The 27,102-nt window shown below is 41.0% G+C and overlaps 1 protein-coding gene across 3 annotated transcripts in view; it reads right to left on the reverse strand.

Moving 5' to 3' along the window:
- ITGA9 (integrin subunit alpha 9) overlaps nt 1-27,102 on the reverse strand; it is a 294,601-nt gene that overhangs the window by 81,152 nt on the left and 186,347 nt on the right. For all 3 annotated transcript variants that reach the window (XR_012157453.1, XR_012157452.1, XM_073332985.1), the window contains exon 18: nt 25,907-26,057. Coding sequence is in view for 1 of the 3 variants with exons in the window: in XM_073332985.1 (XP_073189086.1) it covers nt 25,907-26,057 (151 nt within the window). In the remaining 2 variants the exon portion in view is untranslated. The remainder of the gene's footprint in view (nt 1-25,906; nt 26,058-27,102) is intronic.

Here is a 27,102-nt window from a genome sequence, read left to right on the forward strand (position 1 = left end):
GGTTAGCATTAAGAAAATTGCTGTCCAGCATTACAGCAGGTCACACCAACTCAGCCTCTCACCACACAGATTTGGGCACTTGGAAAGTATGTCTTTCCCTTTATAGTATTTAATGGACATGCTCTGGTGATCTGAAATTGGAGCAGCGCCATGTGAATCACTGTGCTGATATATATTAGGTAGATGTTGGAGGACTTCATTACTAGAACAAACCCTGAACAAAGAGCTCCAATCTACCCTCCCTCCTCTGAAATATACATCAGTTATAAGATTGTCTTCTCTCTCTCTTTCCCCCGACCCCCATTATAGGGATAATTTTCAATCAAGTTTACACCCAAAACTTAGATCATGGGGGAAAATGGGGAGGACAACTAAAGGAAAGAAATGAGGGTAAAATCTGTAAGAGATGAAAATGTGGCAATCTGGACCTACATGAACGACAGTGCCATGTTAAGCTCAGTCAGAAGGCAAGAGGGGAAACCATCTGTGCATTTTATCCCAGCAAGGCTCCATGTCTACACCAAACACTTGTTGAAGAAAAGCGATGGTGTTGACTGCCTTGCACGCCTCATCTGATATTGCCCTAAGGTGAAAGATGTTCTGATGCAGACCAAAGTCATTCTTAAGGAGAACACTGGACACACCCGTTGTCCAACATCATCCTTGTCATATACCCAGACGTCCTACGAATGGATCACTGCTCTGAGCTGTGTTCATGTCTGATAACGTCAGCTGCAATGTACTCGGCAGAAGGTGGAAACACGACACTCTTTGCTTGATTTCTGACTAATGCAGCACCATGTGGGAAGTTAATACAATAGGCAATATTGTACATGTGTAGGAATTAGAATTACTCATATGATACTGTGGTATGGTTTGCACTCAGAAATATAGCCAAGCTAACCTCTGCTTCCCTTTGGCCCCTGCTGGCTCTCTCCTTTTCAAAGAGAGCAACTACTAGCAGACACACACCTTTTAGATTTTTCAGGAAGCCAAACATGGGCAATACATGGGTTTTAGGTTCTGGTGTAGTGAGGTGCTGGATAGGACTCTTAGGGACTCCTTGTTAAAATTACACCACCAAATTGAAGGGAGAGTTTGACTCATTTCCTCGCCTCTGATGAAATTCACCACCTCTCTGGATAGTACTAAATCGTCCCTGGCAGGGATGACTACTTAACCTCTTAAAAATTCTTCTGATGAGCAAATATTTTATCTTTTGAATTGATCAAACTGTTTCAAACAGAAGGTATTTTGAAAAAGATCCCATGGGAGGGAGATGCCCGAATATCCCTATGAAGTTTTTATTCCACCGACTCATACATAGAGATACACAGCCTTCAAATTACGCAAGCCGAGGACTGTACTATACTACCAATATCCTCAGTTTATTTTTCAGGAACAAAATACAAACATTTCTAGAAGGTGCACTTAACAGAAGTTTGTTTGCCTGGTGGTGCTGTCTCCTTCTTTGATTATGGTTAAGTAAAACATTTTTGTTTAGATGAAAAAAAAACAACAAATTAATAGATTCCCAGTCTCTCTCTCTCACACGCACACACACACACACACACCCTGGCACATAGGGAAAAAAAACTGTGGAAACCGCTTGACCAAATATCGGCAGAAGCTCATGGCTTGGGTGATGTTTAAAGGTTGTTTAACTTGTCAGGCTTTATGAAAATGCTCCACTCCTTCCAAAAGGTACAAAAGGACAGTAACTGACTGAAGCAACATGTCAAAAGATCTGGCACACATTACCAGAATGTACAGTTTTGTTGCTTTGCTGGTCATGTGGCATCTATTGTTTGAGCGTATCAGTAAAACAATCTGAATATAATTCACAGACATGTGCGCTTAATTTTTTTTTTGTTTTAAATCAACAATACCCCTCCCATGTAGCATCGTGAACCCAAACACAAGAGCACCATAATTCTGCATGCAAACCAGAAAGTAAGACTGGGCAGAAACAACAGTGAATTTGTTTAGTCCACTTTTATTGTCCCAACCGGTGAAAAGCAAAGTTGATGTTTTAATAATCTTTCAGTTTGAATAAGCTAGGCCCTGATCCTGCAACCTTTAACACATGGGCCACTGGATGTGCCCATATCCCTACCAAAGACACTGCAGCTTAGAACAGACACTCTAGTCCATCCACATTGTGGGACTGGATCCCTAAAACACTATTTATAAAACAAACACAAGGAAAGGAAATGAACAACTATAATCTTCTTTTTGAATTTTTGTTTCTGAGAAGTCACTTTAAGGTCCTGATCCTGCAATCACTTGTGGCTCGTCTGCTCTAGAGAAGTGTAAATTCTAGTGCACACTAATGTGTTGCTCACTAACTGGCCTGACTAGACCCTTCAGGAATGCACTAAAAGTTCCTTAATGTGCACTGATGTCGTCCTGTATTAAAACAGTACTATACAGGGAACTTTTAGTGCATGCCAGCTGGCTCCACACAGGCCAGTTAGTGTGCATCACACTAATCTGCACTAGAATTTGCACCCCTCTTGTGTAGACAAACCCTTATAATCATGCCTAGGTGCTTGCAGGACTGAGGCCTAGGTTAGTAACCATACTTTGATCATGGAGGATACAAGAAAAAGTAGGAACTGAAAAAACAAAGCTGTAGCATCTAATCGGAAATATTTTTCACAACTCTGTTATTATGATAAACTATTTCATACATAATTGTTTCATTATTACATTGTAGGTATATTTTACATTCCTGATTGAATATATTTGGTAAACTACAAACTCTGTTGATTAATTCCTTTGGAAGAATTGTATTAGAAAAAAAATCACCGTTGTGAAAAATGGGTTCTCAAGGTAGATTAACTATGGGCCTACGCGAAATGCAGTGTGTTTGTGGTCTCAAACCAATTCCCGTTAAACAGGTCCTCCCCGACATAGCACAAAAATCCTTCAGAATTGGCACCAGTTGGGACCTTGGTTCGCATTCTCACCATAGAAGCCGCGGCTGGACATACTCAGGAAAATAATAGTAAGCGTTAATTGCTATATTTGCACATTATGGTCCTGATTCAGGACAGCACTTAGGTACATGCTTAACTTTAAGCATGTGCTTAAGCTCCATTGATTTCAACTTATGCTGTGCTCAATAAGGATGTTACCCTGACTCAGGGCCTACATGAACACATTTCTCAAACAGGCCAATTATTTAGATCTGTAGTTAATATTAATAGCCTCGGCCTTCTGTGCAGTGTCCCTGAAAATGTATCTGTTCACAGCTTGCAAAACAGTTTTCTAAGCGCTTAGCTACTCTACACATGGGCTAGGCAAGTGCCTCTCATTACCCTACCTTAAAAGAAAGTCTCAACTCTGATTATATTTGCGGGTTTTGTTTTTCTTAATTATTCTTTCTACTCTTGCTTTGGCCTTCCAATGATGCTAATCGACAGCGTTGCTAATTGTGGTTTTCCTAGGATTTTAAGGGGATGATTTTTGCTTTAATTCCATCTTTAACTCTCATCACCCCACACTCTTCATAATGTTTTCATTGAAATGTCTTGGATGTTAGCAGTTCCAAGTTCATTTAATATGGCTTACAGACACCACTAGGGAATATTATCTGGCTTTTTTCCAAATAACACGAAACAAAAGTCATTGATGAACTTCAGTCACTGTAATCCACACTTTACATAGAGAGAAAGAGAGCAATTGAAAATGCTGTAGTTCTTCAAAGCTTTTATAAATCTACCAATTTGGGCTGAGTATCTACACCCAGAGCAAGTGCAGCACAGAATTATTTAATCTGAGAAGCCCCTTCTCAGGGATCAGACAGAACTACTTTCAATGCACAATTACCTGGGTGTTATGTTTTTGTGCAGTATGGGCTTTTTAATTAATTAAAAAAAAAACCTGCAAGAATTAAAAGATAATTAGCAGTATTTATAAGAGAGAATTCCTGTCTGCACTGTACAATAATCCAACCTGAAATGATTTAAACATTGATTCTAATCTTCTTAAAGTGCATCTTCAACTTTGTCTAGTTTGTCACCCTGAATGCTATTCTCTTTCTCTCTTCTCTACTTACAATTTGGAAGTTGAATGCCTGCTTTTTCCCTCCCCTCACCAACAGCATTGTTCACTGTCTGGACAGATAGTTAATATTTCCTTTATGTCCACAGGCCTGATTCTGCCAGCTGCTGATTTCCCTCAACTCCTTTTGATTTCATTGGAATTTGAGAGCATTCAGCCAGTACCTCATGGGAGGGACTCAGCACCCCACAGGATGAGGGCCCATCGTTCTGATAAAGTAACTTTTGCATTCTTAAACTAAGAAACAGGTGAGTGAGAAAAGCACTTACACCCAAGCTTTTTGTACTGTCAACATCCAATTTTCCATTTCACCCCCTAATTGCTGGCTGAAAGAGTTCTGTCATATTACAAGGGGGGGAACATGAAGTGTAGAAACACTCCCATCTAATTACAAGATTCTTTCATGAAGCCACAGTTGCTGACATTACAGCAGGTATGCAGAACATACCGGCAACACGAGAGGACATAGGATGAATCTCTTGCTTCCAATATATAGAGTGGACCGGGAGAAACAAGGAATCTTCTTACCAATAGCTGCAGGCCAGTAACAGTTTTGCAGATGCATTAGGGTAGTCCATTTAAGTTGGTCATAACATTAAAAGCAATGCAAGGTCCAAGAAAAATTCTCATATGCATTTCACTGAATTTTTGGTAAAACTAGATGTGGACTTCTAGTCTGAGCAGACAACTGGAAGCAAAGATCACCTCCATTCTACTCCACTCTCTGACACCAAGTTTACTCAGTAGCCTCAAGGAAACGCTGCTTTTGTTTCACCGTTTGGAAACCGTGTGCGCAGTTCTCAACATGCCAAAATCAAAATGCGAGACAAAGACCCAGGGTGAGGGACACAAAATTACCCATGCAGGAAACTTAAAATGAGGTGGTCTTCATTTCCATAAGTGTAGAAATGCTTTCTATAACCTCAACTTCATGATTCTTATGGCTGGTGTAAATAATTTCCAACAACAAAAGTGAGGGGACACCATATTTGTGTGGAATATAGATAACCACAGGCACATCTACACTGGAAAAAAAAAACCAAATACACAGCAGTGAGTCTCAGAGCCCTGACTCGGGCTCACACTATGGGGCTAAAAATAGCAGAGTAGACAGCCTGAGCTCTGAGATCCCTCCCCTCTACCCCTGGTTTCAGAGCCTGACCAGAGCCATTTTTAGCTTCACAAGTTGACCCAGGTTCAGACTCACTGCAGTGCAGACATATCTCAAGGGACTAAGATGAGGGACATGAGTGATATAATAATGAGAATACCCACTGTTGTGAGCATAAATTACTTAAAGTGTGCAAATTGACCTGTTAAGCATAACTCATTAGGAGAAATATTACCACAGGGAAATACACGTAGATAAGGACTTGCACAATTAGATGTTTCCATGACTAAAGTTTCAACATCTACTTATGTTTTTGATGCAGTTGGACTGAAGACTATTTTCTACTTGGGAATCAAATCAAGTAGTAGATGTAAAGAATAGTGGGATGGAATAAATAGACTTTTGGCTTAGAGAAGTTTTTTTTTTTTTAATGATGTTAAGGGAACTGACATTGTCCCTTTACTCATTAGAGACATATTTCCACAACCAGCTGAAACCAGTTCATAGTTGTATTGTAAATGATAAATTCTTCTGCTCAAAAAGTGACTGTTTAACAAGATCCCAATCCTAAAAACATGCTCAAGCACTAGTAACTTTACACACATATGTTCACATGCATGAAATTATTTGTACATGTAAATATCTGCAGGATTATGCCTGAATGTGTCCGCCCTTTTCTTTTCTATGTAAAAGTATGTTGGAGAAGAAAAAAATCTCTCAGTTGTTTTATAAAGAAAAAAAAGTTCTCTTTGGCATTAGACACAGATTTCGTGTCCTACTCCATGATCTCATTAGTAAATGTTGTGGACACACCCCGCCCCCAACTTCCAGTAACCCTGGCTCCACAGCTTGGATTCTCTGCTTATTTTGGGAAAGTGACTATTTCTATGTCATTAATTAAATTTTCTCCCTCCTCCCTAATTGAGGCTATTTATGGATCATGAGATCACAGATCCTGACCTACACAGGAAGTCTCTGAGTGAAGAGGGAGAGAAACATATATTAAAAAACAAGCCTCTTTTTTTTGGATGTTTAAATCTTACTTATTCTTCCCCTCTCTCTTCTGTAAGTGTATTTTTAACTGCGACAATTCCATATTCAAATACAGTAACTAAGAAAAACTAAATGGTGATGGAGAGAAAGTTAGAACATCTTTAAAAAATTATTAGCATTTGACCCAAACCAAGAGCTTCAGGAACAGGCTTACAAAACATAACAGCTTTTCTATAACTCTCTCTTTCAAGACACAAGTGTGTGGGAGCGGGTGTAGTGCAAGGGAGGGGAAGGAGGCACTTCTGTTATTTAAACCACAGCACTCCCATTCTGAGGAAGTTTAACTGCTTTGCGACTAGACCTCCTCTTCTCCTACTTTGCTCCCTTTTTAGCTGAACAAACCAATTAGATTTACTTCTGCTTTGATTTTTGCCTTTAAAATATTAGGTATGCCAAGTCTTCACCTTCCCTATGTTTGCTGGAGGCGTGGGAATGGTGGGGAGGAAATGTTAGCCCACAAACTGAAGGGACAGGGGTATTCATTATTTTATTAAGTCAGCATTTCTTCCAGCAGGAGTTTGAATTAAATAGGTGGTGGTGGTGGTGTTTGTTTTTTTTTTAACTGATAAAAATCCTCTCCTCCTCAGTCGCTCAAGATTCAGTGTTTTGTCATAATCTCACTTGGTCTTCAGATCAGATTATTTGTGGCATCTCTAACATGCCCAATAAAAGTTAGGGTTTCTCCCTATTTCACTATATATAGTAGTTTGAAAGTTCACAGGATGAGAAACACTTCTTGCCATACATAAACTTAAACTTTTTCTTGAATAAAGCTTTTAATTACAGCTGGCATTTATAAGACACCTGCTAGTTGTGATTAGCATCTGAAAAGTGACATCATTTGCAACACCATCAGTGTGGGAGCTCTGTGTCAGATCACACACCAACCAGTTCCTAAACCCCCAACCTGTGTTAATACTGGTTCAACAATCAGAAGGAGACGAGGTAATATAGCAAATTATTTTGTTTACTCACTAAGGGCCAAATCGTGGCCCAGCCCTACGTGGGCTACACATAGAGGAAATCAAACCAGTCAGAATAATATCCAACTCTTGAATTGCTGTTTAAATCTTGACCAGAACCAAAAAAACAATTTTTTTTAAGTGTAAAAAAGTTCAAATGACTTTTTCCCTTCCTTGATTTCCTTGCACATCTACCACTTCCTACTTCCAGTTGGGTCTGTAATCAAATGCTACAAGAGAGGCTTGCATGAGAAATATCTCCCGCCTGTCTGCAAGCAGGAAGTACTGGAAATTTCAAAAGGAAGCCTGTTCTCATGCAATTTCCAGACCAATTTTGCAAATCTAAGACTTTGGATAATGTCTGGATAATCATCCGAATGTCTGAGAACTTATCCGAACCAAACTATCAAAGCCTTCCAAAGTTCACTCATCACTATTTAATTGTCTTTAGCACACACACTGGGGTTACCTCTAGAGTTCCATGTGCCTACATCTTGGAGAAGAAAGCTCTGGGAAATGTTGAAGTAAGATTATCATCAGCACAAATGTCAGTTCATTCATTTTCTACCAAAAAAGGAGAAGACTGTTCCCCTTCACAGGAAAGGTTGAGCTGGAATCCTCTAGCCTTCATGGTATTTTAACAGAGACTCTCTTAAGCAGGTCCTGGCAGGAAGCACTGCTTGCACTTGGATTCATTTTTATTCTCTCTCTTTAGAAATCCATTTTGGCTGTCTTTTCTTTAAAAAAAAAACAAATCCCAAGCTATGAAAAAAATAATGTTAATAGGATGACATCATTAAAATAAGGTCAAGTTGTACTTCCTTTTATAAGGTTGCACTTATTGTTCACTGTTATCGTATCATCTTTAATGAACATATGAGACCATGGACTATTTAGATGCTTGCTTGTAACAAAGCAGTGAGGGGTAGTACACGTTTTTTGTTTTTTGTTCTTGTTTTTTTTTATCATTCAGTCAAAGCACCAGAAGAAATTATTGAAAACTTGAAGGACAGCTACCTTAACTTCCACCAGTGTAAACTGATATAATAATATAGGACAGTTTCACAAGCTTTATTTACCTGTTGAATGGTGAAATATCATCAGGGAGTGTCACTACCAAAAGAAAAATCTATCTATGAATAATGTGCAGTGATTTTTTTTTGTGAGCAGCTTTTACTTGTCCTTTATAAAGCTAACTCATTAAACACCCTGACTCATAACTTCATTAAGGCACTTTACAAACTTCTTGCGTGTTGCAAGTACTTCTTGACACAAAAGAGTCATTATGTGCTAGAATGGACCGATACAGAGAAAAAGAATGCAAGCCAAAACAACAAACAAGCCCATTGTTCAGAGTTGTGCTTTGCATCCAGCATTTCAAAACCCTTCACATGCAAAAACTATGTGCAGTCACTGAACAAAATAAAGCCAAGTTTCATTTGAGGTCTATTACTTATCCCTCTGTACACGTTCCAGGTGAGTTAGGGCGCCAATAGTACCCTGGGTTTTTACAGACTAAGGCACTGGCTCACTTCATGACCTTGGCCAAATAACTTTAATTGCCTTGTACTTCAGTCAGCACATATGAGAAACAGGTAAAAAGTACATCATGACTGGAAATGAGATGCTGAGATTTCCTAGGTAAAATAATTTAAATATCACACAAACAGAATATACACTCTTTGTATAGTCATGTGTATTGAGCAATCTATTCATCCTGAATATTTCCAAAACATCTGTCACCTTCACATCTAAACTCATTGACTTATAAACATAATCAGCAGGTATGTGTGTTTCTTAGTAAATATTGATGAAAAAATCAAGATTAATTTCAAACAGCATTCATTGGTTTACTGGCTTATAAATTATCCCAAGAACTAAGATTTTTCTCCCTACATCAGGGAACTAAGGTGACTGGGGAGATTAGTGTTCTGATTTTCAGAGATGCTGAGGACCCATAAGTATCCTATTGACTTCAATGGGAGAACATTTTTCCAGTTATTTTTGGTTAAAGCCAACTGTATTCTCTCTTCTCTTTCAAGTATTCTGCTCTGCTACCCAGCAATCTTACACAAACTTCCTTCCAGCCAGGAGCTAATTACCGATCTATAGGAGGATATTGATAATGCCACCCAGCTTAGCCTGTTGTTTCTGTGATGTGTACTGCAGTCACCACTATTGTGCAGACAGAGATGCATCCGTCTTGTTGTTGCAAGGCTCAGGACCACAGACAAATTCATACATTACTACCTTCATTACTCCTTTGCCACCTAACTGAATGGTATGCAAAAGTATTAATGGACACATCAAAACAGATCACCAACAAAATGATCTCCTTTCACTTTCATGTAAGAAAACAGCAGTTAGAATAACCTTCCTTCAGTGGAAAGAATCGTTATGGACAACAAGGAAATTTTAGCTTGTCGTCAATCAGGGAGGGAGATTTTATATTGTACATCTATGCTTTTTCATTGTTCTCAGATCCAAGGGTTTGGTTCTGTGGTCACCTATGCAAATTGGTGAGGCTTTTTATCCAACATTTCCCAGGAAAGGGGGGGTGCAAGTGTTGGGAGGATTGTTCATTGTTCTTAAGATCCAAGGGTCTGGGTCTGTAGTCACCTAGGCAAATTGGTGAGGCTTTTTACCAAACCTTGTCCAGGAAGTGGGGTACAAGGTTTTGGGAAGTATTTTGGGGGGAAGGACGCGTCCAAACAGCTCTTCCCCAGTAACCAGTATTAGTTTGGTGGTGGTAGCGGCCAGTCCAAGGACAACGGGTGGAATATTTTGTACCTTGGGGAAGTTTTGACCTAAGCTGGTAAAGATAAGCTTAGGAGGTTTTTCATGCAGGTCCCCACATCTGTACCCTAGAGTTCAGAGTGGGGGAGGATGGGAACATGGTGGAGGGTGAGAAAACCTGGATTTGTGCTGGAAATGGCCCAACTTGATGATCACTTCAGATAAGCTATTACCAGCAGGACAGTGGGGTGGAAGGAGGTATTGTTTCATATTCTCTGTGTGTATATAAAGTCTGCTGCAGTTTCCACGGTATGCATCCAAAGAAGTGAGCTGTAGCTCACGAAAGCTCATGCTCAAATAAATTGGTTAGTCTCTAAGGTGCCACAAGTCCTCCTTTTCTATTCATACTGTGGTTTTTTTAGAACATATTCAACCCCTTTGCTACACACACACACACACAGAGCCCCATTCATTAGTGAGGCAAAATAAAAAGACAACTGTGTACTTGCAGCCAAGCAAAAGAAACCTCATTTCCTAGAGCCAAAACTCATATCTCTCACATCCTGAAAATGGCCAGAATACAGCCTCTTTACTGCAGGTACTTTGTTGGATGCAGGTTATAACCACTACTGAATATTAAAGTCCAGGAGAAAAGCCAGCCATGTGCACATTTCACTCTTGACAAAAGTGGAACTACTTTTGCTAAGTCTATTTGTAAGTCTGATCATAACAATTCACTTTAGTACAATTTTCCCCTCTAGTACGGAAAGGGACTGTACCATAGTTCTTAATGTGAACTCTAATCTCAGTGTTGTTTCTACTATCACATTCTTTTACAAAATAAAAATAAATTAACTTAATAGTGAATGTAAACAAAATTGGTAAATGTCTGTAGGGCCTTGATAAATTAACGTACACTGTACAAAACTATTTTAAGATTCATTCATTTGTAGAAGTTATTCACCATTAATCAAATGTTTTTCAGCTGTTCAAAAACCCGTTGGAATTGAACATGTGGAATAAGAGATCTAGCTTCAGGATCCAGACAGATGGTGGGAAAATGTGTGGCATATCAGAGGCCAAGTCTACACTACAAACTTAAAATTGGTATAACTACGACGCTCAGGGTCTGACCTCCAGTGCAGACAGCACTACGTCAACAGAAGGGCTTCTATCATCGACACAGTTAATCCACCTTTGCGAGAGGTGGTAGCTACGCCAACAGGAGAGGAACGCTCTCCCGTCAGCATATTCGCATCTTCACCGAAGCACTACAGCAGTGCAGCTGCACCGGTGCCACTGTGCCGCTGCAGCATTTTAAGTGTAGACCTGCCTTCAGCCCAGTTAGAAGGCTTTCCCGCTCCTTTTCCCAATGGCTCCGTTAACTACCCACATGAGAAAACATACTCTTGGCTTTAACCACTTGAACTGTGCTTCTGCATTTCCTACAAGGAATCCAGAGACTTTTTTCAGAGCTCATATTAGCAGCCCTTAGAGGTCTCCACCTGGCATCATGTGGGTAGAAGACGCAGGTACCTGGCCAGGAAGCAGTCCCCAAGTAGCAGGATCACAATTGCTGGGGAAAGAAAAGGAGGACTTGTGGCACCTTAGAGACTAACCAATTTATTTGAGCCTAAGCTTCCGTGAGCTACAGCTCACTTCATCGGATGCAGCTTATGCTCAGATAAATTGGTTAGTCTCTAACGTGCCACAAGTACTCCTTTTTATTTTGCGAATACAGACTAACACGGCTGCTATTCTGAAACCTGTCAATTGCTGGGGAGAAAAGCAGGCCAGCCAATCACAGTAACTGCTCTCCACCTTCCAGACACACCAGAGATCTGTTTCAGGGCACTCGGGTCCAGTGTCCTCCTCTAGCACCGAAGCCCAGTCACCAATCTCTTGAGGAGTAACTGGATGCAGTTGGAAATTTCACAAAATCAGTTGGACTTGTAAGATTTTTGCCATTCTCTGAAGAGCAACTCATGAGATTTTATTGCTACTGAATGCAAGCCTGACCCTTAGCCCAGTCCAGATCTGCAGGTCACCTCCTCCACATATCTCTAAATTTGTACAAGCCCTCAACCTTTTTCTCAGAACAAGCTGCTCTGCAAGACAGCACACCCCCCACTCATAAATGATCTAAAGCAGTGGTTCTCAACCTCTCCAGACTATTACCCCTGAGGGAATTCTGCACCAAAAAATGAAATATTCCATGCACAGGTATGGGGGGCTCCTGATGCAGGGGGAGGCTTGGCAGAATGGGGACTTGGGGGGGGGGGGCTCAATGGGGAGGTTCTGGGTGCAGGAGGCTCCTCATACAGATGGGGCTTGGCAGGGGGGTTCCAGATGCGTGGGTGGGGGGGAGGGGTCACTGTACAGGGAGCTGCTCCCCCTGTCCGCCCAGCCCCTCTGCATCCACCCCCACAACCGTACCTCCTCCCCCGCTGAGCCTCACACACACCCATACTCAGACCCATCCCCCACCCCATGGTACAAAGCTTCCTGCAGCAAGGGGAAGTTTCTGGGGCTTGATCTGACCCAGCCCTGGTTCCCCTGTGCAGGGAAGGTGGAGGGGGAACTCTGCTTCCTTCCCCCTGCTCCCAAGCTGGGACTAACATCCATCCCCAGACCCCCCTCCCCCCAGTGATTTACCTCTCTCTCTCTCTGAGCAGACAGGCTGAGCTGCTGAGAGGGGTAACAGAGTAGCAGTAACAAAAACACTAACCCAGGAACCTATCCTCGCAACAAAGCCCGTTGCCATATCTATTCAGGGGACACCATCATAGGGCCTAATCACATCAGCCACACTTATCAGAGGCTCGTTCACCTGCACATCTACCAGTGTGATATATGCCATCATGTGCCAGCAATGCCCCTCTGCCATGTACATTGGCCAAACTGGACAGTCTCTACGTAAAAGAATAAATGGACACAAATCAGACCTCAAGAATTATAACATTCAAAAACCGGAGAACACTTCAATCTCTCTGGTCACTCGATTACAGACCTAAAAGTGGCAATTCTTCAACAAAAAAACTTCAGAATCAGACTCCAACAAAAGACTGCTGAATTGGAATTAATTTTCAAACTGGACACCATTAACTTAGGCTTGAATAAAGACTGGGAGTGGATGTGTCATTACACAAAGTAAATAAACAACCCCTCCCCTCCCCCCCCCCCCCCCCACTGTTCCTCACACGTTCTTGTCAACTGCTGGAAATGGCTCACCTTGATTATCACTACAAAAGTTTTTTTTTCTCTCCTGCTGGTAGTAGCTCACCTTACCTGATCACTCTCGTTACAGTGTGTATGGTAACACCCATTTTTTCACGTTCTCTATGTATATAAAATCTTCCCACTGTATTTTCCACTGCATGCATCCGATGAAGTGAGCTGTAGCTCACAAAAGCTTATGCTCAAATAAATTTGTTAGTCTCTAAGGTGCCAAAGTACTCCTTTTCTTTTTGAGAGGGGTGAGTGAGCACTGGTCCAGCTACTCTTTTCTTCCCCACAGAAACCATTTTCTGCAAGGAAGCAAAGGGATTCTGCGCAGGAGAAGGGCATTTTTCTGCTGCACCGCAGTTGCGCACAATGTCACCAGGAGTAACGAGTGTACCCCTTTCAGGAGTCTCAAACCCGAGCCCCATCACCCGGGGCTGAAGCATGTAATTTAGTTTTGTGTGGTCCAAGGCAAATGCGCTGCATGCTACCGCCTAATGCCAGCCCTGCACTTGGAAACCCCCTACATCCATCCTGTGACCCCCCCCCAGGTTGAGAAACGCAGATCTAGATGAATTGACGTACCCTCTGGAAGACCTCTGCATAACCTTGGTTGAGAACCACTGCTTTAAAAACACTGAAACAGTTAAGGGACAAACTCAAGAAAGACTAAACTCTGGAAAAGTGACATTTTTAAAAAAAATTTACCTTTAAGATAAATCAGTTCCAGCTCTGTGTCATCTTAATCTGAGCCTAATCCTTTTAACCCAGGAAATCTGCAGCTAGTTACAGAATGTACAGTATATAGAACCTTAAAACATCAAGACCTAAGAAATCATAAATTGCTGTAAAACTTTTAAGTTAGATCATAGACCCCTCAGGAAAAAAAATGAAAATGTAAAGACAAATCAGCAACCAATCCAAAATACATTCTCCAAAAATACAAGTGTTATAGACAGGTCCTTAATTAGTAAGCTCCTATAAGTCGTAGTTTGAAAACCATGATGCATCCTTTGCTCACAGAAATGTGAAACTGTAGCTCTTGAATGGTCCACATTGTATATTAAAACTCCAACTTTTTCATACTTTTTCTAACATGGTGTCTAAGTCAATGGCATGCAGCTTCCATATCCTCAGCCAGGTTCTACATGCTTCCGCATACCAAAAGTGCGGTGAAATCAGTAAAGAAAGGGGGGGGAATGAGAGAGAGAGAGAGATTCTGGTCTCCAACAATGTTATGTTTGTTCATTAAAAAAAGGGAAACTCTGAAAATCTTACACAAAAATGAATGGAGGCACAAATGAATCCAGTTAAGGCAGCCAGGCAGCAGAGTATGTCTTAGGCCACGGCTGTACCTAATAACTCTTACAAAGCTGCAAAACTACAGACTTCACAGAACTAAATGTCTGACAGGCAGGAATAAGAATATCCAGACAGGAATCAAGGTTTGTGTGTCCAAAAGACATGCCCAGAATTATATGTTGGTATATCCTAGTTGAAAGGATTATTTTCATACTATTACAAATTCAAATCAAAATATGAATAAAAGTACCATTAACATTCTATTAACAGAGCATCACATTAGATTAACAGCTTTGTACAGAGAAATCATGTGTGACTAAATTTCCCTCCCCACCCCAAACCGTACTCTGTTTGTGGATTAATGCTTTCCAATATGTTTTGTAATAATAATTAAAATACATCCGTGTGATGCAGGGGAGAAACTGCCCACCAGCTTGGCTGAGTTAAGGAGAGCCTTTGGGCCCAGTTAGCCCCACCCCATTATACCTGTAGCCAATGCCAGGCCTGGAGTCGGGAGAAAAGGGGAGAGCTGACTGGCAAAGAGGCAGGAGCTAACTACCATCCTACCTGAAGGGAAGGATCACTAGCCTGCCAGCCAAGGCAGCCACTAGTGAGCACCAGAGCACTGTCTCTCAGCCAAGAGAGACGGTGGAGGAGACTTTGGAGCCTCTGGCAACCTAGGTAACTGGGTGACTGCAGCCCAGAGACGTTGTGGGGTTCACCAAACTTACAGCTGTCCCGCCTGAAGGAACCTGGAACCATGCCACGAAAGATCCATGAGAGGGTGCCATGGGAGGCAGAGCACTCCAGCGAATTGGACTATAAGGGCCATACTCCAAACTGAAGGGGCCTGATAGGAAGTAGCCCAGAGCAGTGGATTTAGACCATGTCTACACTAGCAAAACTTTTGTCACTCACGGTGTGAAAAAAAACATCCCCCTGGGGGATAAATTTTGTGAACATAAGTGCTCATGTGCACAGTGCTATGTCATTGGGAGATGCTCTCCCGCCAACATAGCTACCACCACTTGTCATAATAAAACCAGCTCAACAACAGAGAGCTCTCCCCTGACAATATAATGCAGCTACACGAGCGTTCCACAGCAGCACAACTGTATCAGTGCCGCTGTAAGCTTGTAAGTATAGACATGCCCTTAGACTCCCTCCTCGGAGTGCCCCTTGTTCAGGGGTCAACTCACACAGGACCCTGGGCTGGGACCTGGTGGAATGGGAGGGCCTGGGTCCCCCTGTCCCTCCTGCCTGAAAGACTAAGGCGCCTGGACCAGAGAAAAAAGGGGCCACCACAAACATTATTTTTAAAAATTAAAAGCAGAAAAAAATTCAAAATGACAAAAATAAAATGCAAGAATCAGTATTAATTTCATAAAGGAGTAACAAAAAACATGTTAATTTTCCACTGTGTTTTCATACTGTAAGCTGCCCAAACGTACATACAAAAGTGATTCAAGAACACTAACAATATGGTATTCAAACTTTAAACACTGCAATTCATGGCTGCTTAATTTTAAAAGAAAGATATTAAATACCATAAGCAAATATAGGTGGTATCAGTTCTTACATGTACTGCAAAGTTATCTATCTATCTATCTATATAATAGAAAACCCTGTAACTGAAAAACCTTTTAAAAGATTAACTGGATGCAGAAAATGTGATAGAAAATAACCAGAAAAAAGCCCCCAAAGGTAATTTTTAAAGTGTGAAAAATAATATTTAGCTTATAATAGCAATAATGACTTTGGCACAGAGCATTTCCTGGGGATTAATTAATTTTAAATCAACCTAGAGCCACAAGTCCCTCCAAGTCAATTATTAATCTCCAGGAAATGCCTTTTAGAGCCACATTCATTTACTTCAGCTCTTCCATCCTCAGAATCCTGAACTCAACACACGTCAACAGGTTTTGCACAGCAACAATTGAGGACATGGCCAATCCCTAAAACAGTGCAGGGAGAGATTATAGTATGCAATGAAAACTGCATAAACTAATGGCAATGTTGAAGTGTAAGTATATAATCATTACTTATTGAATTGGGATCTTGAAACAGGTTTGATCTTTTAAAAATAAAAGCTTAGCAGTTCACTTGTAAGGCTTTATTTTTAAGAGGTGCTGCCCTGTTTTATGGAAGAGCTTTGTAGCACAGGCTCTCTTTTCCCCCTGCTAAGTGGAAATTATTCAATTACTATTCTGCAGATGGTTGTAGTCAAAAGTCATACACAGGTTTCCTGCATTCCTCCCACAATCAGGTTGCTCTGCAATACTCCTGTGGCCCCGGAATCAGCCTGGTTCAAAACTTCACACAGCTTGGTTGTTATGGCTCTGTTGACTTACTATGAGAGAATGTTGCCTACTCACAACTATCAATTCAGGATCAAGCACTGAAAAAAAACACAAAAAACCCTAACACCCCACTTGACTAGAGTTATTTTATGAAACTTTCATCTGTATTCTTCGCTCATGCATTATGAAATGTCACAAGAAGTGTTTTCTCACAGTCCTGCTCTTTTCTGTACTGAAAGAACAGATTACCAGCCTTATGCAGTGTTGTCAGCCTGTCAGAAACCTCCTTTATGTCAGAGATAAGCATACCTAGCTCTGATGAATTTACCTGGATCCTGTTTGAACCCCTTCTGAAGGTGAAAGGTTATTGCACAGAGAGGAGGAAGGAGAGAAAAGACTTTTGCATTACTTAATTTTCAAGAAAAATGAAGGCACCTTTGAGAGCATTTCATTTGACTCTCAAAGGAAGGGAGGAGAGTCTGAGTAAGACAGAACAGAGAAGGGAGAAAGAAACATACATTCTGGAGCCAAGCATAGTGAAGTTTTTCTCACACTGGCACTAGTCAGGAAGTTCAAGACAGCATCATCAATGCCCTGGTGCACCGGAATAAAACAAAAGGAAAGCAAAGCATTTACAGTATTCTGAACAACACTAGCCCCTTCTTTTTCAACTTGCACCTCAAAGCTCACTTTTGCACTCAATACAGGGGTAACTGGGGGAATTTTAAGGGCTAGTGATAGACGGGAAGTCAGACAAGATCAAATATTTCCCTCTCACCGTAAACTCTATGAATCTATATATTTATGAAAGCTCTTTGCAATATTCAGAACATCTTTACATGGTGTACCCTGGTTCTTCGGCCCTTATGCAGAAAAAAAACACCCATTGACTTCGGAGTTTTGCTTGCAAAAGGACTGTAGGAGCATGCCCTATGTTAATAAAAAAAAATTAAACAGTGGGATTCAGTTTTATTTATAGATCCTATTAACACCATGGGAGATATTTGAGCAGGTAGATGAAAGCAAACAATTACCATCAGTTCCTGCCATGGAGCAGTGATATACAGTGTGCCATAGGGCAAGCACCACTTAAATAAATATAAGGTTACAATTCTATTGGAATTTCGGTTCAGGATGCCATTTATCTCCTGGCACCATCTTGAGCTGCCTGTCTTAAAAGTGAGCAAAAGAAACTCCTAAGAGACCGGAACTGACCTTTTGGAGCAAAGGCTGATAAACTTCTAGATTCAAGTTACAAGTAAAACAAGCGAAGAACCAACTGCCTGGTGCTATAAAGAATAAGCCATTGAAAGCTGACGGTTACTTAATGGCCTCTAGAAAGGTCATTAAGCTGGGTTTAATTTGGTATTTAAACCCCACTCCTAAAAGAGACAGGGGACATGTTTTGTTCCAAAAGGTTTGTCACTCTGGATGCTATTATATTATTGCTAAACCTCAGTGTTAAAAGCAGTGCCAGCTAAAATTTAAGTTTGGGGGTGGGTGGGAGAGAGGAGATATTACTTAAGCATTTTGCAAAATATATATATTTGCTCACAAAAGAAAAAGCTGTAATGATCTTAGTTCATCCTCTTCCTCTCACTTTAACCACTTCTGTGTCTTTACAGGCCTATTATTACATTTGAGGTCAAATGAACTATATAACCATAAAGCCATCTAAGCTGCCCATGCTGAACTTATGCTGTTTAGAAGGCACTTAATGAGTGGGGTATTGGGAGAAGAGACCTAGAAAAACGTTGTTAAATCAATGCAAGAAGAAGAAGGAGAAGAAGTGGGAGTAAATTGCTCCCCACAAAGACAGGGCAGAATGATCTGTCCCCGGGAGGACTGACTATGTAAAGATAACTCTGATCAAGTGTAATGAGCTTATAATACACTGAGATCTACTCTCTTCAGTGGATATACACTGGTTTCAATGTTACAGGTCAGCACTGGCCAATGGGAGGAAAAATTTTTTCCAAAAGTAATGGGAAAAAATATATATAGGTGAAATTCACCTCCGTGTAGGGGGCCAGTAGATATCCTATGCCCTACTTAAACCCCCATTAAGTAGGGTTTAAATTTCAAATTAAACTCAGCTGTAAAAAGTAACATCACTTTACCTTGGACATTTATTAAACTGTTTTTAAGAGGATACGTAGAATCAGGACTACAGAGAGCTTTTCTAATGGCAGAGATCTATTATTTGTATTTATTTTGAGGAGAAATAAGGAGAAGTGGTGTAAATGAGGAGAAGTGGTGGTTTAAAAGAAAAGAATTTGCAGAATTAAACCTGGTGGCATAGGCCCTGACTCCGTGGGTGCTCTGGGGCTGGAACACCCACAATAAAAAATAGTGGGTGCTCTGCACCCACCAGCCACCCGCTTATCAGCTGTTCAGCAGGCAGGAAGTGCTGGGGGACGGGAACCATGGGGGCAGCAAGAGGCGGAGAAAGGGCGGGGTGCACTAGGGGAAGGGGCGGAGTGGGGATGGAGCACCCACCCAGAAAAATGAAAGTCGGTGCCTGTGCCTGGTGGTTTAAAGTTTGACAACGAACTGGAGATTTGCATTTGATAACCAAAAGTTGTGTCTTTGAGCAACAGTCCTCCTTTCATTTCAGCCTCTGGCTAATAAGTGTATGATAAATTTGAAGCCCCCAGAACTGCTCTCTGGCTACTGCTAAGGAAAAGGATTTCTCTCTGTCCCTCACTCCAGATTACTCCCCCACTTTCCTTTATTCCTTTTTATGCCCTCCTCCATGAATAGCTCTCATACCTTGCTTTTGAGGCTCAGAGCTTTTCCCCAACAGCACCAGAGTGGAATTGACCTGATTCTTGTCAGTTTAACTGCTGCCTACCTCCTGTGAATAGCAGCCATGAAACAGACCAGAGTAAACCTGGGAAATTAACATGAGAACATTTCCACCAACACTGAAATAATTTGATTTACCAATCACTGCTCCCCTTTTGTGTTCTCGTTCCATACACCTGTGAGCAAGCAAATTTACTGCCACTAATGTTCGTAGAGAGAGAATTTCAGTGTTCGCGCCAGATATGTTTGGGCTCTCAGCTAACCAGGGAACAGAAACAATAGCACGTAACTTATCTGACCAATCAGAACTAAGAAACCTGTTCACTAAATGAATATGAATAATGAAGAAAACGGAGGAAATCATGGCCTTCTTGTGGAAAAAGCAGGCTAAACTTCTTAAATAAATTATTCACATTACATTTGCTCTGCTCTAGGCCAGAGGCTTGTTAATTTCACTCAACTGTTGCTTGGGAAACCTATGAGAAGCAACAGAGGCATTAGAGGTTACTGGCTGACTATGGACTCATGGGGTCTGCCGGAAATGACCCATAGTGGGAAATGATTGTCAGCAATGGGCTTCCCCTGACTTCTTCTCCCCGCATCTAGTGTTGCAAATGGTTTAGGCTCCTAGATTTCTACCTCCCATTGTAAAAACACTGAGATCTGAGGGTGCTATGTAAAAATGAAGCATTATCATTACTACTTTTGAGTGTGCTTCCAACAATGCCAGAGAAAGTATGGCATGATGCCTCCGGATTCAGTCACTCTTACTGTACCTCTGTTGAAAACATTTTTATCTTGTCTACATCACCAGCTAAACATTTTCAACACCAGCTGAGGAATGGTTAGAGAAATGCTTGCTGTGACAACCATCGTCAGCAAATATCATTCTCGTCTTGTGGACAGATTCAAGGACCACACTGCGTCAGTTCACATGAAAGTTAAATTATGCAGAAACTGATCGTTCAGTGTTCTGTCCCTTACACACACATGCACCAGTGAAAGCTTTCTGATCACCACTATTAAGGGGATTTTTCAGTCTCTGAATAATAACATTTTTTCTGAAACACAATTAAGATCACTGGATAATAAAATATAGATCTTCTAATTCCCTACTTTTAGTTTTATGGAAAGGGGAGGTTAGTTCATGATCTGAAGTGACACAGAAAAGGGGTCAAAGAAATTTATTTGCCAAAAACAGTAACAAATACCATTCTTAAATCAAGAGGTGAGATTTTTTTTTAAATGAAGACAACAAGTTTAATCCTCACACTGAATCATTTAATCAGTTGATGCATTTTAATATATATGATTTATTCATCAATCCAAAAACATGCTCTTTCACACCCATATGCACCTGTAAAGATGTACGGTCTCATGTATCAGAGACCAAGGATTCCTGAGTTCTATTCCTCATTCTACCTCTTACACATTACGGTAGCTATGAACAAGCTCTTTAACCCCTCTGGGCCTCAGTTCTCTCATCTGTAAAATAACTTTCACATAGGGGTCGTGTGAGGTTTAATTCGTTAATGAGCTTCCACACACTTGGAGGAAAGACGTTATGGAAGTGCATAATATAGCTCATGCAAGGTAGAAAAGTAAGATGTAGCTAATAAAGGGTTGCAGCAAATTATTTCTCTGAAGGAGAAGAGGGGGGCTGTAGGAAAGAGAAGAGAAGAGAAGATGTATGAAATAGATACGGGGGAGGAGGGGAAGGAAGTCTAGTCTTGTGGTCAAGGCACTGGAGTACGACTCCGGAGATCTGAGTTAAATTCCCCCAGCACTGCCATAGATATCATGTGTGACCTTGAGCAGGTCACTTAATCTCTATGCCTCACTTCCCCATCTATAAAATGGAGATAATCATACTTCCTTTCACCCACCCTATATGTTGTCTATTTAGATTGTAATTCTTCCAGTCGGGAGCTGTCTCTTATTGTGCACATGCACTGCCCAGTACAAGGCAGGCCTGGATCTCAGGTAAGGCCCCCAGGTGCCACTGTAATGAAAATGAATAATAAGTGTGAGTCACCATCCATTGCACAGGTCTCTCTGGGTGATCACAGCTGTCCTTCATACCTTACTCAGGATTTAGGAGCAAAGACATCAATCTAGTCCTTAGAGAGTGAACACCTTGGGGCAGGAGAGTTATATGCCATGCTATGCATCCTTGTGGGACTGTATAAATAATAATATCCCTGTGTATAACCTTGAGATCCTGGATAAAAGGTGCTATAAATATATTCGGTATTATCATGAATGATAATTTCCTGTTTTCAAATTTACGAAAGGGCTATCGCTAAATGATCGCTTCCTTCTGAAATTTCAGTATAGGTGGGGTTGGAAGCTCCAACAGTTAAGGTTGCCTACCATTTCTCATTATAAAACCCAGTTTTCAGTTGCTTATAACTTAGCCAAATTTTAATTGTTTGGACTGAAATTTTACATGCCAGGTGTCTGCCTCAGTGTATGTCTACACAGCAATGTAAGCCCGGGCTTGAGCCTAAGGTCAACTCTAATGCCCCTTGAGTCCACACACCAATTGTGCTAACCTAGGGCTCAGACCTATGGTCCCAGGATGCTGCAGAGCTCAAGGGGTCCAGCCCTACTGCTTTCCTGTGTGCACATGGCTCCAGCTTGACTCGGGTCCTGGAAGTCCTGAGGATGTATCCCAGAGCTTCTGACAGAAGAGCATTCTGCAGGCAGCCAGCAGAGTGACTGGAAGCACTGTTACTGCCTGGCCAAATGCACTCCCCCTTCATGCTCCGGCTCCTCCTCGCTGCTGTGCGGAGCTTGCCGAGAGCAGGGAGTAAACCTGACAGGTTTGAGGTTGCCAGCATGTTGGGGATCATCCCTCCCCTGGCCATGCTAAGCGGGGAGCTCTGCCGCTCCCCTTCCCTACAGGGCAGCCGCTTGTTCCTGCTCTGCTCCCTGTCCCTTGCTCCCATGCCCCCCTGCCCTTCCTGGGGCTGTGCGCGCAGAGGCGCCCTGGCAGCGTGCACTCTGATGGCGGTGAGTGGGAGCCAGCCCCAAAACCTCCCCCCTGCCTCCTGGGCTGCGGTGGAGGCAGAGAGAAGGAATCCTAGGGGATGCTGGAGCACACTGCACCCCAAGCCCTGGGGATGCACTTCAGGAGAGCCATCTAAAAATTTAGAATTGCAAAGTTTCATTTTAACAGTTTGACAGCCCTGGAGACTGACGTCCTAATTATCCTCAGAACAGGTGCACATGGGCAATGTCCTGCCAATGTAACTCAGCCTAGAGGTGGTGAGCCCAGTTCCCAGATTAGATGGCTGAACCCTTTTGGCTGAAATTTTTCATTCTCGTTATCTATCTCAAACTGAATAGTGTAGGAAAATTTCAGCCCAAATGGTTAAAATTAGGCAAAGTCATAAGCAACTGAACCCAGGGTTTTATCATGAGAAGGATGAGACAGCCTTAACAGGCAGTGATATAGAGATGAATTTTAAAGTGTATATATATAAAAATCTCAGTTATTTGCATAGATATTATATAACTGCTACTTAATATTTTTATTTGGTTTTCCATACTGTGACTACAGTCTATATTTGAACATTTTTCACATTTTAAGAAGTGTGTCGAGTGATCAGCAAAGCTGACAATCAGTGCTGAGTCTGTTTAATAACTGAAAGAAGCAACAGGTTCGAGATGTAGTAAAATAAAAAGTAAATGTACAGGTTTGAAAAGCCAACCCCTTATAGTAACCTCTGCTTCATGTGTATTTCCCAATTAAAGGACTGACTTTCAGAGGCTATGGAAAGAAAACTTCGGGCTTTCATCCATGGCACAGAGGACAACTGGCTGTAGAGTAAAAGGAAAAAACAGAGAGGGGAATAAATGAGGTCTTTCCAATATCAGTCAGTGTACTCTTTTTCACACGATGAGAAGCAGCAGTAGCTCTGCTAAGTAATGTCACTCTCATAGTTCATGCCCGCTCAGCTTCCACAAGAAAAAAAGGCAGCAACAATAACACATTTGTTTAAATAAATGTTACTTTAATAATTACAGAGTTAGGCCAACATTTTCCTTAAGCCATAATCTTAGGCATTCTGTCTCAATGTCCCTTATACACCAATTTTGTTTTGTCTAAGAAGATGGCTTTTTTAAAAGTCTCAAATTATTGTCCTCTCACTTGTAGTTATAACCACCATTTGCAAGTTCATTGTATTTAAAATCTAAGAAGCAATACTCTGGAGACACATTGAAAACAAACCGGAGGGACACTTAACCGTAAATCAAGAAGAATGTCAGAGGCAGGTTAGTAAAGCCCATCTTGCTAGCCATGTGTTTTTTATCCTAAAGTTCCCCACTGCTGAGAAAGATCATCATGCAGTTGGTCCCTCTCCACTTGGGTGATAATCATTAAATGGCAGTTGTTGCTAAACGTTTCTATGCAACAATAGACTCTTTCACTCAGAAACTGCTCCACTAGGGGGATTCTTCTGAGTCATCATTTTTATTTGGTATTTTATGTCTGGATTTTTGCCTGGGCAATTTTCAACCAGGAACAAAATATGTATTTTTAAAAAAGTATTACAATGTGTACTGAGTATAGATGTCAGAAGTTGGGAATGAACTATGGAATTTGTGATTAAGAGTATTTCAGACAAATTATATCCACTGAGGTTAGTGAGAATTGGTACTGATGTAGTCTCTGCACAGCTATAATCCAGTTCCCATCTGGATAAACTATGAGGCCAAAGGCAGAGTATTTTATCCTAATGAGAGAGCTGAGTGAAAGCCTGCTGTAGAGTAAAACTGCACAACAGCACTCTTGTCACTGAGACTCTACAAAGTAGTTAGTTGTTAATAAAAAGAGAGGCGAGTGGGAAGGGGGGGGGGGGGCAGAACTGCAGACACATCAAAAAAGAGTGGAGATTACAGTGCAACCAGTATAGGAAAGGGATTTTGAAAATGTAAGACTATACGCTCACTTGATCTGTGGTGAACATTTTCTTAACAATTTCTAATTTATATTAGAAAGATTCACTAAAGAGTGAAATAAACCGAAAAGCAATCTCTCATTTGCTCCAGAAATTGCTTCCTCACATCTGTCTCCAGACTGCGTTAGACACAGGTGCAAGCTAGAGCATCGAGGGCAACAGTATCATCTTTAGCTTGTTCCCAGACAGTACTTGCCAAAAGGAACAAATGAGGTGCCTCTAGTGGTCTAATTAATCCATGTGTAAAAGATATTCTACCCTAGCTACAGAACAAAACAAAATAATTATTTAAAGCACATATATTGAGTTCTGGTCCTGTTCCCACTGAAGTCAATGGAAACACTCCAATGGCAGCCAGGACAATCCCTAGAAATCTATGTGTTAAACTCCCATTAACATCACAGTGCATACTGGCAGATGTCATTTCTGTTTGTTTAGACAAAGAGCTACAGCATACATGTAATGTACTTTGTCTGATGCGGCACATTACAATACAAAACTATTGCTCTAAAGTTCTTAAAAGTAACTGAAAATGGAATATAATGCTCAAAATTGAAGACGAGGAGAATTACTGTCCATTAGAAGTGTTCCCACACCTCCACACCCCCGGCCTAGAGTGGAAGAGTTTTCCTTATAACCAAAAAAACTGTCAGTCTTTAAAATATATTGAATGACTTCAATGGGACCAGAATTTCACCCATATATTTTGCCGCATCTTTGCTGTAGTTTTTAACTTCTCTGTGTTAGCTCAGCATGATACGACCAACGAGCAACAGCAGACAGAGCTTCAGCAAAGAGGGAACAATTGTGAAAGCCAATATTTTATAAAAGTAAATGATAAAAATTCCTCTTATATTTTACAGTGTCTGCTCTTCACAATTTCTTTAACATGTGTTACTTCCATTCAGAACCATCTCTGGCACACCTCTATGTTAAAAGATGATTACAATTATTATTTTTAAAGAACTTAGATCCTACATCAGATTATGCTCATGAGAAATTTGAAAGACGTAAATCTAAACAGGAAGAAATCAAAGCTCAGACTCTTAGTTTTTCGATCCCAAACATTCTACTGTGAATTCTAAAACAACCAACCTCTTTCTAAACAACCACCTTTCTTTTTCATTCCCATAGCCATCTCAGCAGCAGCAACTGGTCAGTCCGATATGATGTGTAGAAATACAGAGTCCATCATCAACACAGATTAAACTCACAAAACAAATAGCTTAAGTAAAGACCTAAGATAAGCGGGTACAACCTCAGAATTCCTTGGAGATGTGGCTATTTAACGGTGGGTCTCAATTTGTCCCCAGGTCCATTAGGTATGTTTCCAGTAACATTACAAAGTCTGCCCTCAGGGAGATTGTCCTTTCTTACCTTTTGCCACATTTTGATAAAGAAGAGCTCCCTGGAAAAGTTGAAGAACACGTTGGTATCATACGCATCGTCCCCAATGTTAGAGATGGAGATATTAAGTGAAATGTTCTTTACTGCTCCCAATGCCAGATAGCGGGTTTTCTCATCAACACTGTAATCAGAAGTGAACACACAAGTTAGTGCCTTGCTACTCACTCACTTTCTTCCTTCCACCTTCAATTGTTTACGAAACCAAAGTCAATATTAAAATGCATATCACATGTGAGATGTGTGCATAATGGTACCAGCATAGGACTGGGTGCCAGTAACGTCTCAGTTCTAATCCTGACTCTGGCACTGGCTATCTTGCTGGCCCTAATCAAGTCACTTAACCCATCTTTGTAAAATTGAGATACTTATTTTAATCTACAAAAAGAAAAGGAGGACTTGTGGCACCTTAGAGACTAACAAACTACGCTCACGAAAGCTTATGCTCAAATAAATTTGTTAGTCTCTAAGGTGCCACAAGTCCTCCTTTTCTTTTTGCAGATACAGACTAACTCGGCTGCTACTCAAACTTATTTTAATCTACTGTACCATCACAGAGCTATTGTGAGGATTAAATAGTTACGGTTTATACAGTGTTTTGATGATAAAGTGTTACGTAGGGGCTAAGTATTGTTATAGTAATATTCAAAGATAAATGCTCTTCTATTTTGTTTCCTAAAAATGGAAGGTTATTTTAACATTATAGTAACTTTCTGAAAATCCTCTTACTTTGAGCTCCTCTGCTGAAAAGGACAAAACCAAAGAGGGCTAGTCAAGATCTAGAAAGCAACTATATGCTGAAAAGGAATTTTAAGAAGTTATAACCATCCACTGAATAATAATTAGATTGGAAGTTCTTTGGGGCAGGGATTGTCTTTTTGGTCTATGTTTGTGAAGGAACTAGCAGGATGTGGGACTCCTAGGTGCGAACACAGTGCAAATATGTACATACATACATACATATCAATTTATCCTAAATCTGTCTTTCCCAACACACCTGTAATACATCTATCCCACATTATTTTCTCTCTCTCACACACTCACACACACACACCCCGTCACTAGGTATTTGCAGTACACTTAGGCATTCTGGCCAGTCTAGAACCAGAAAAGTACATACATAAGCATAAGATGTAAATGTTAACACACCCAAAAACATACTACTAGGA

The sequence above is a fragment of the Lepidochelys kempii genome, chromosome 2 (genome assembly GCF_965140265.1).
Source record: "Lepidochelys kempii isolate rLepKem1 chromosome 2, rLepKem1.hap2, whole genome shotgun sequence".
NCBI lineage: Eukaryota > Metazoa > Chordata > Testudines > Cheloniidae > Lepidochelys > Lepidochelys kempii.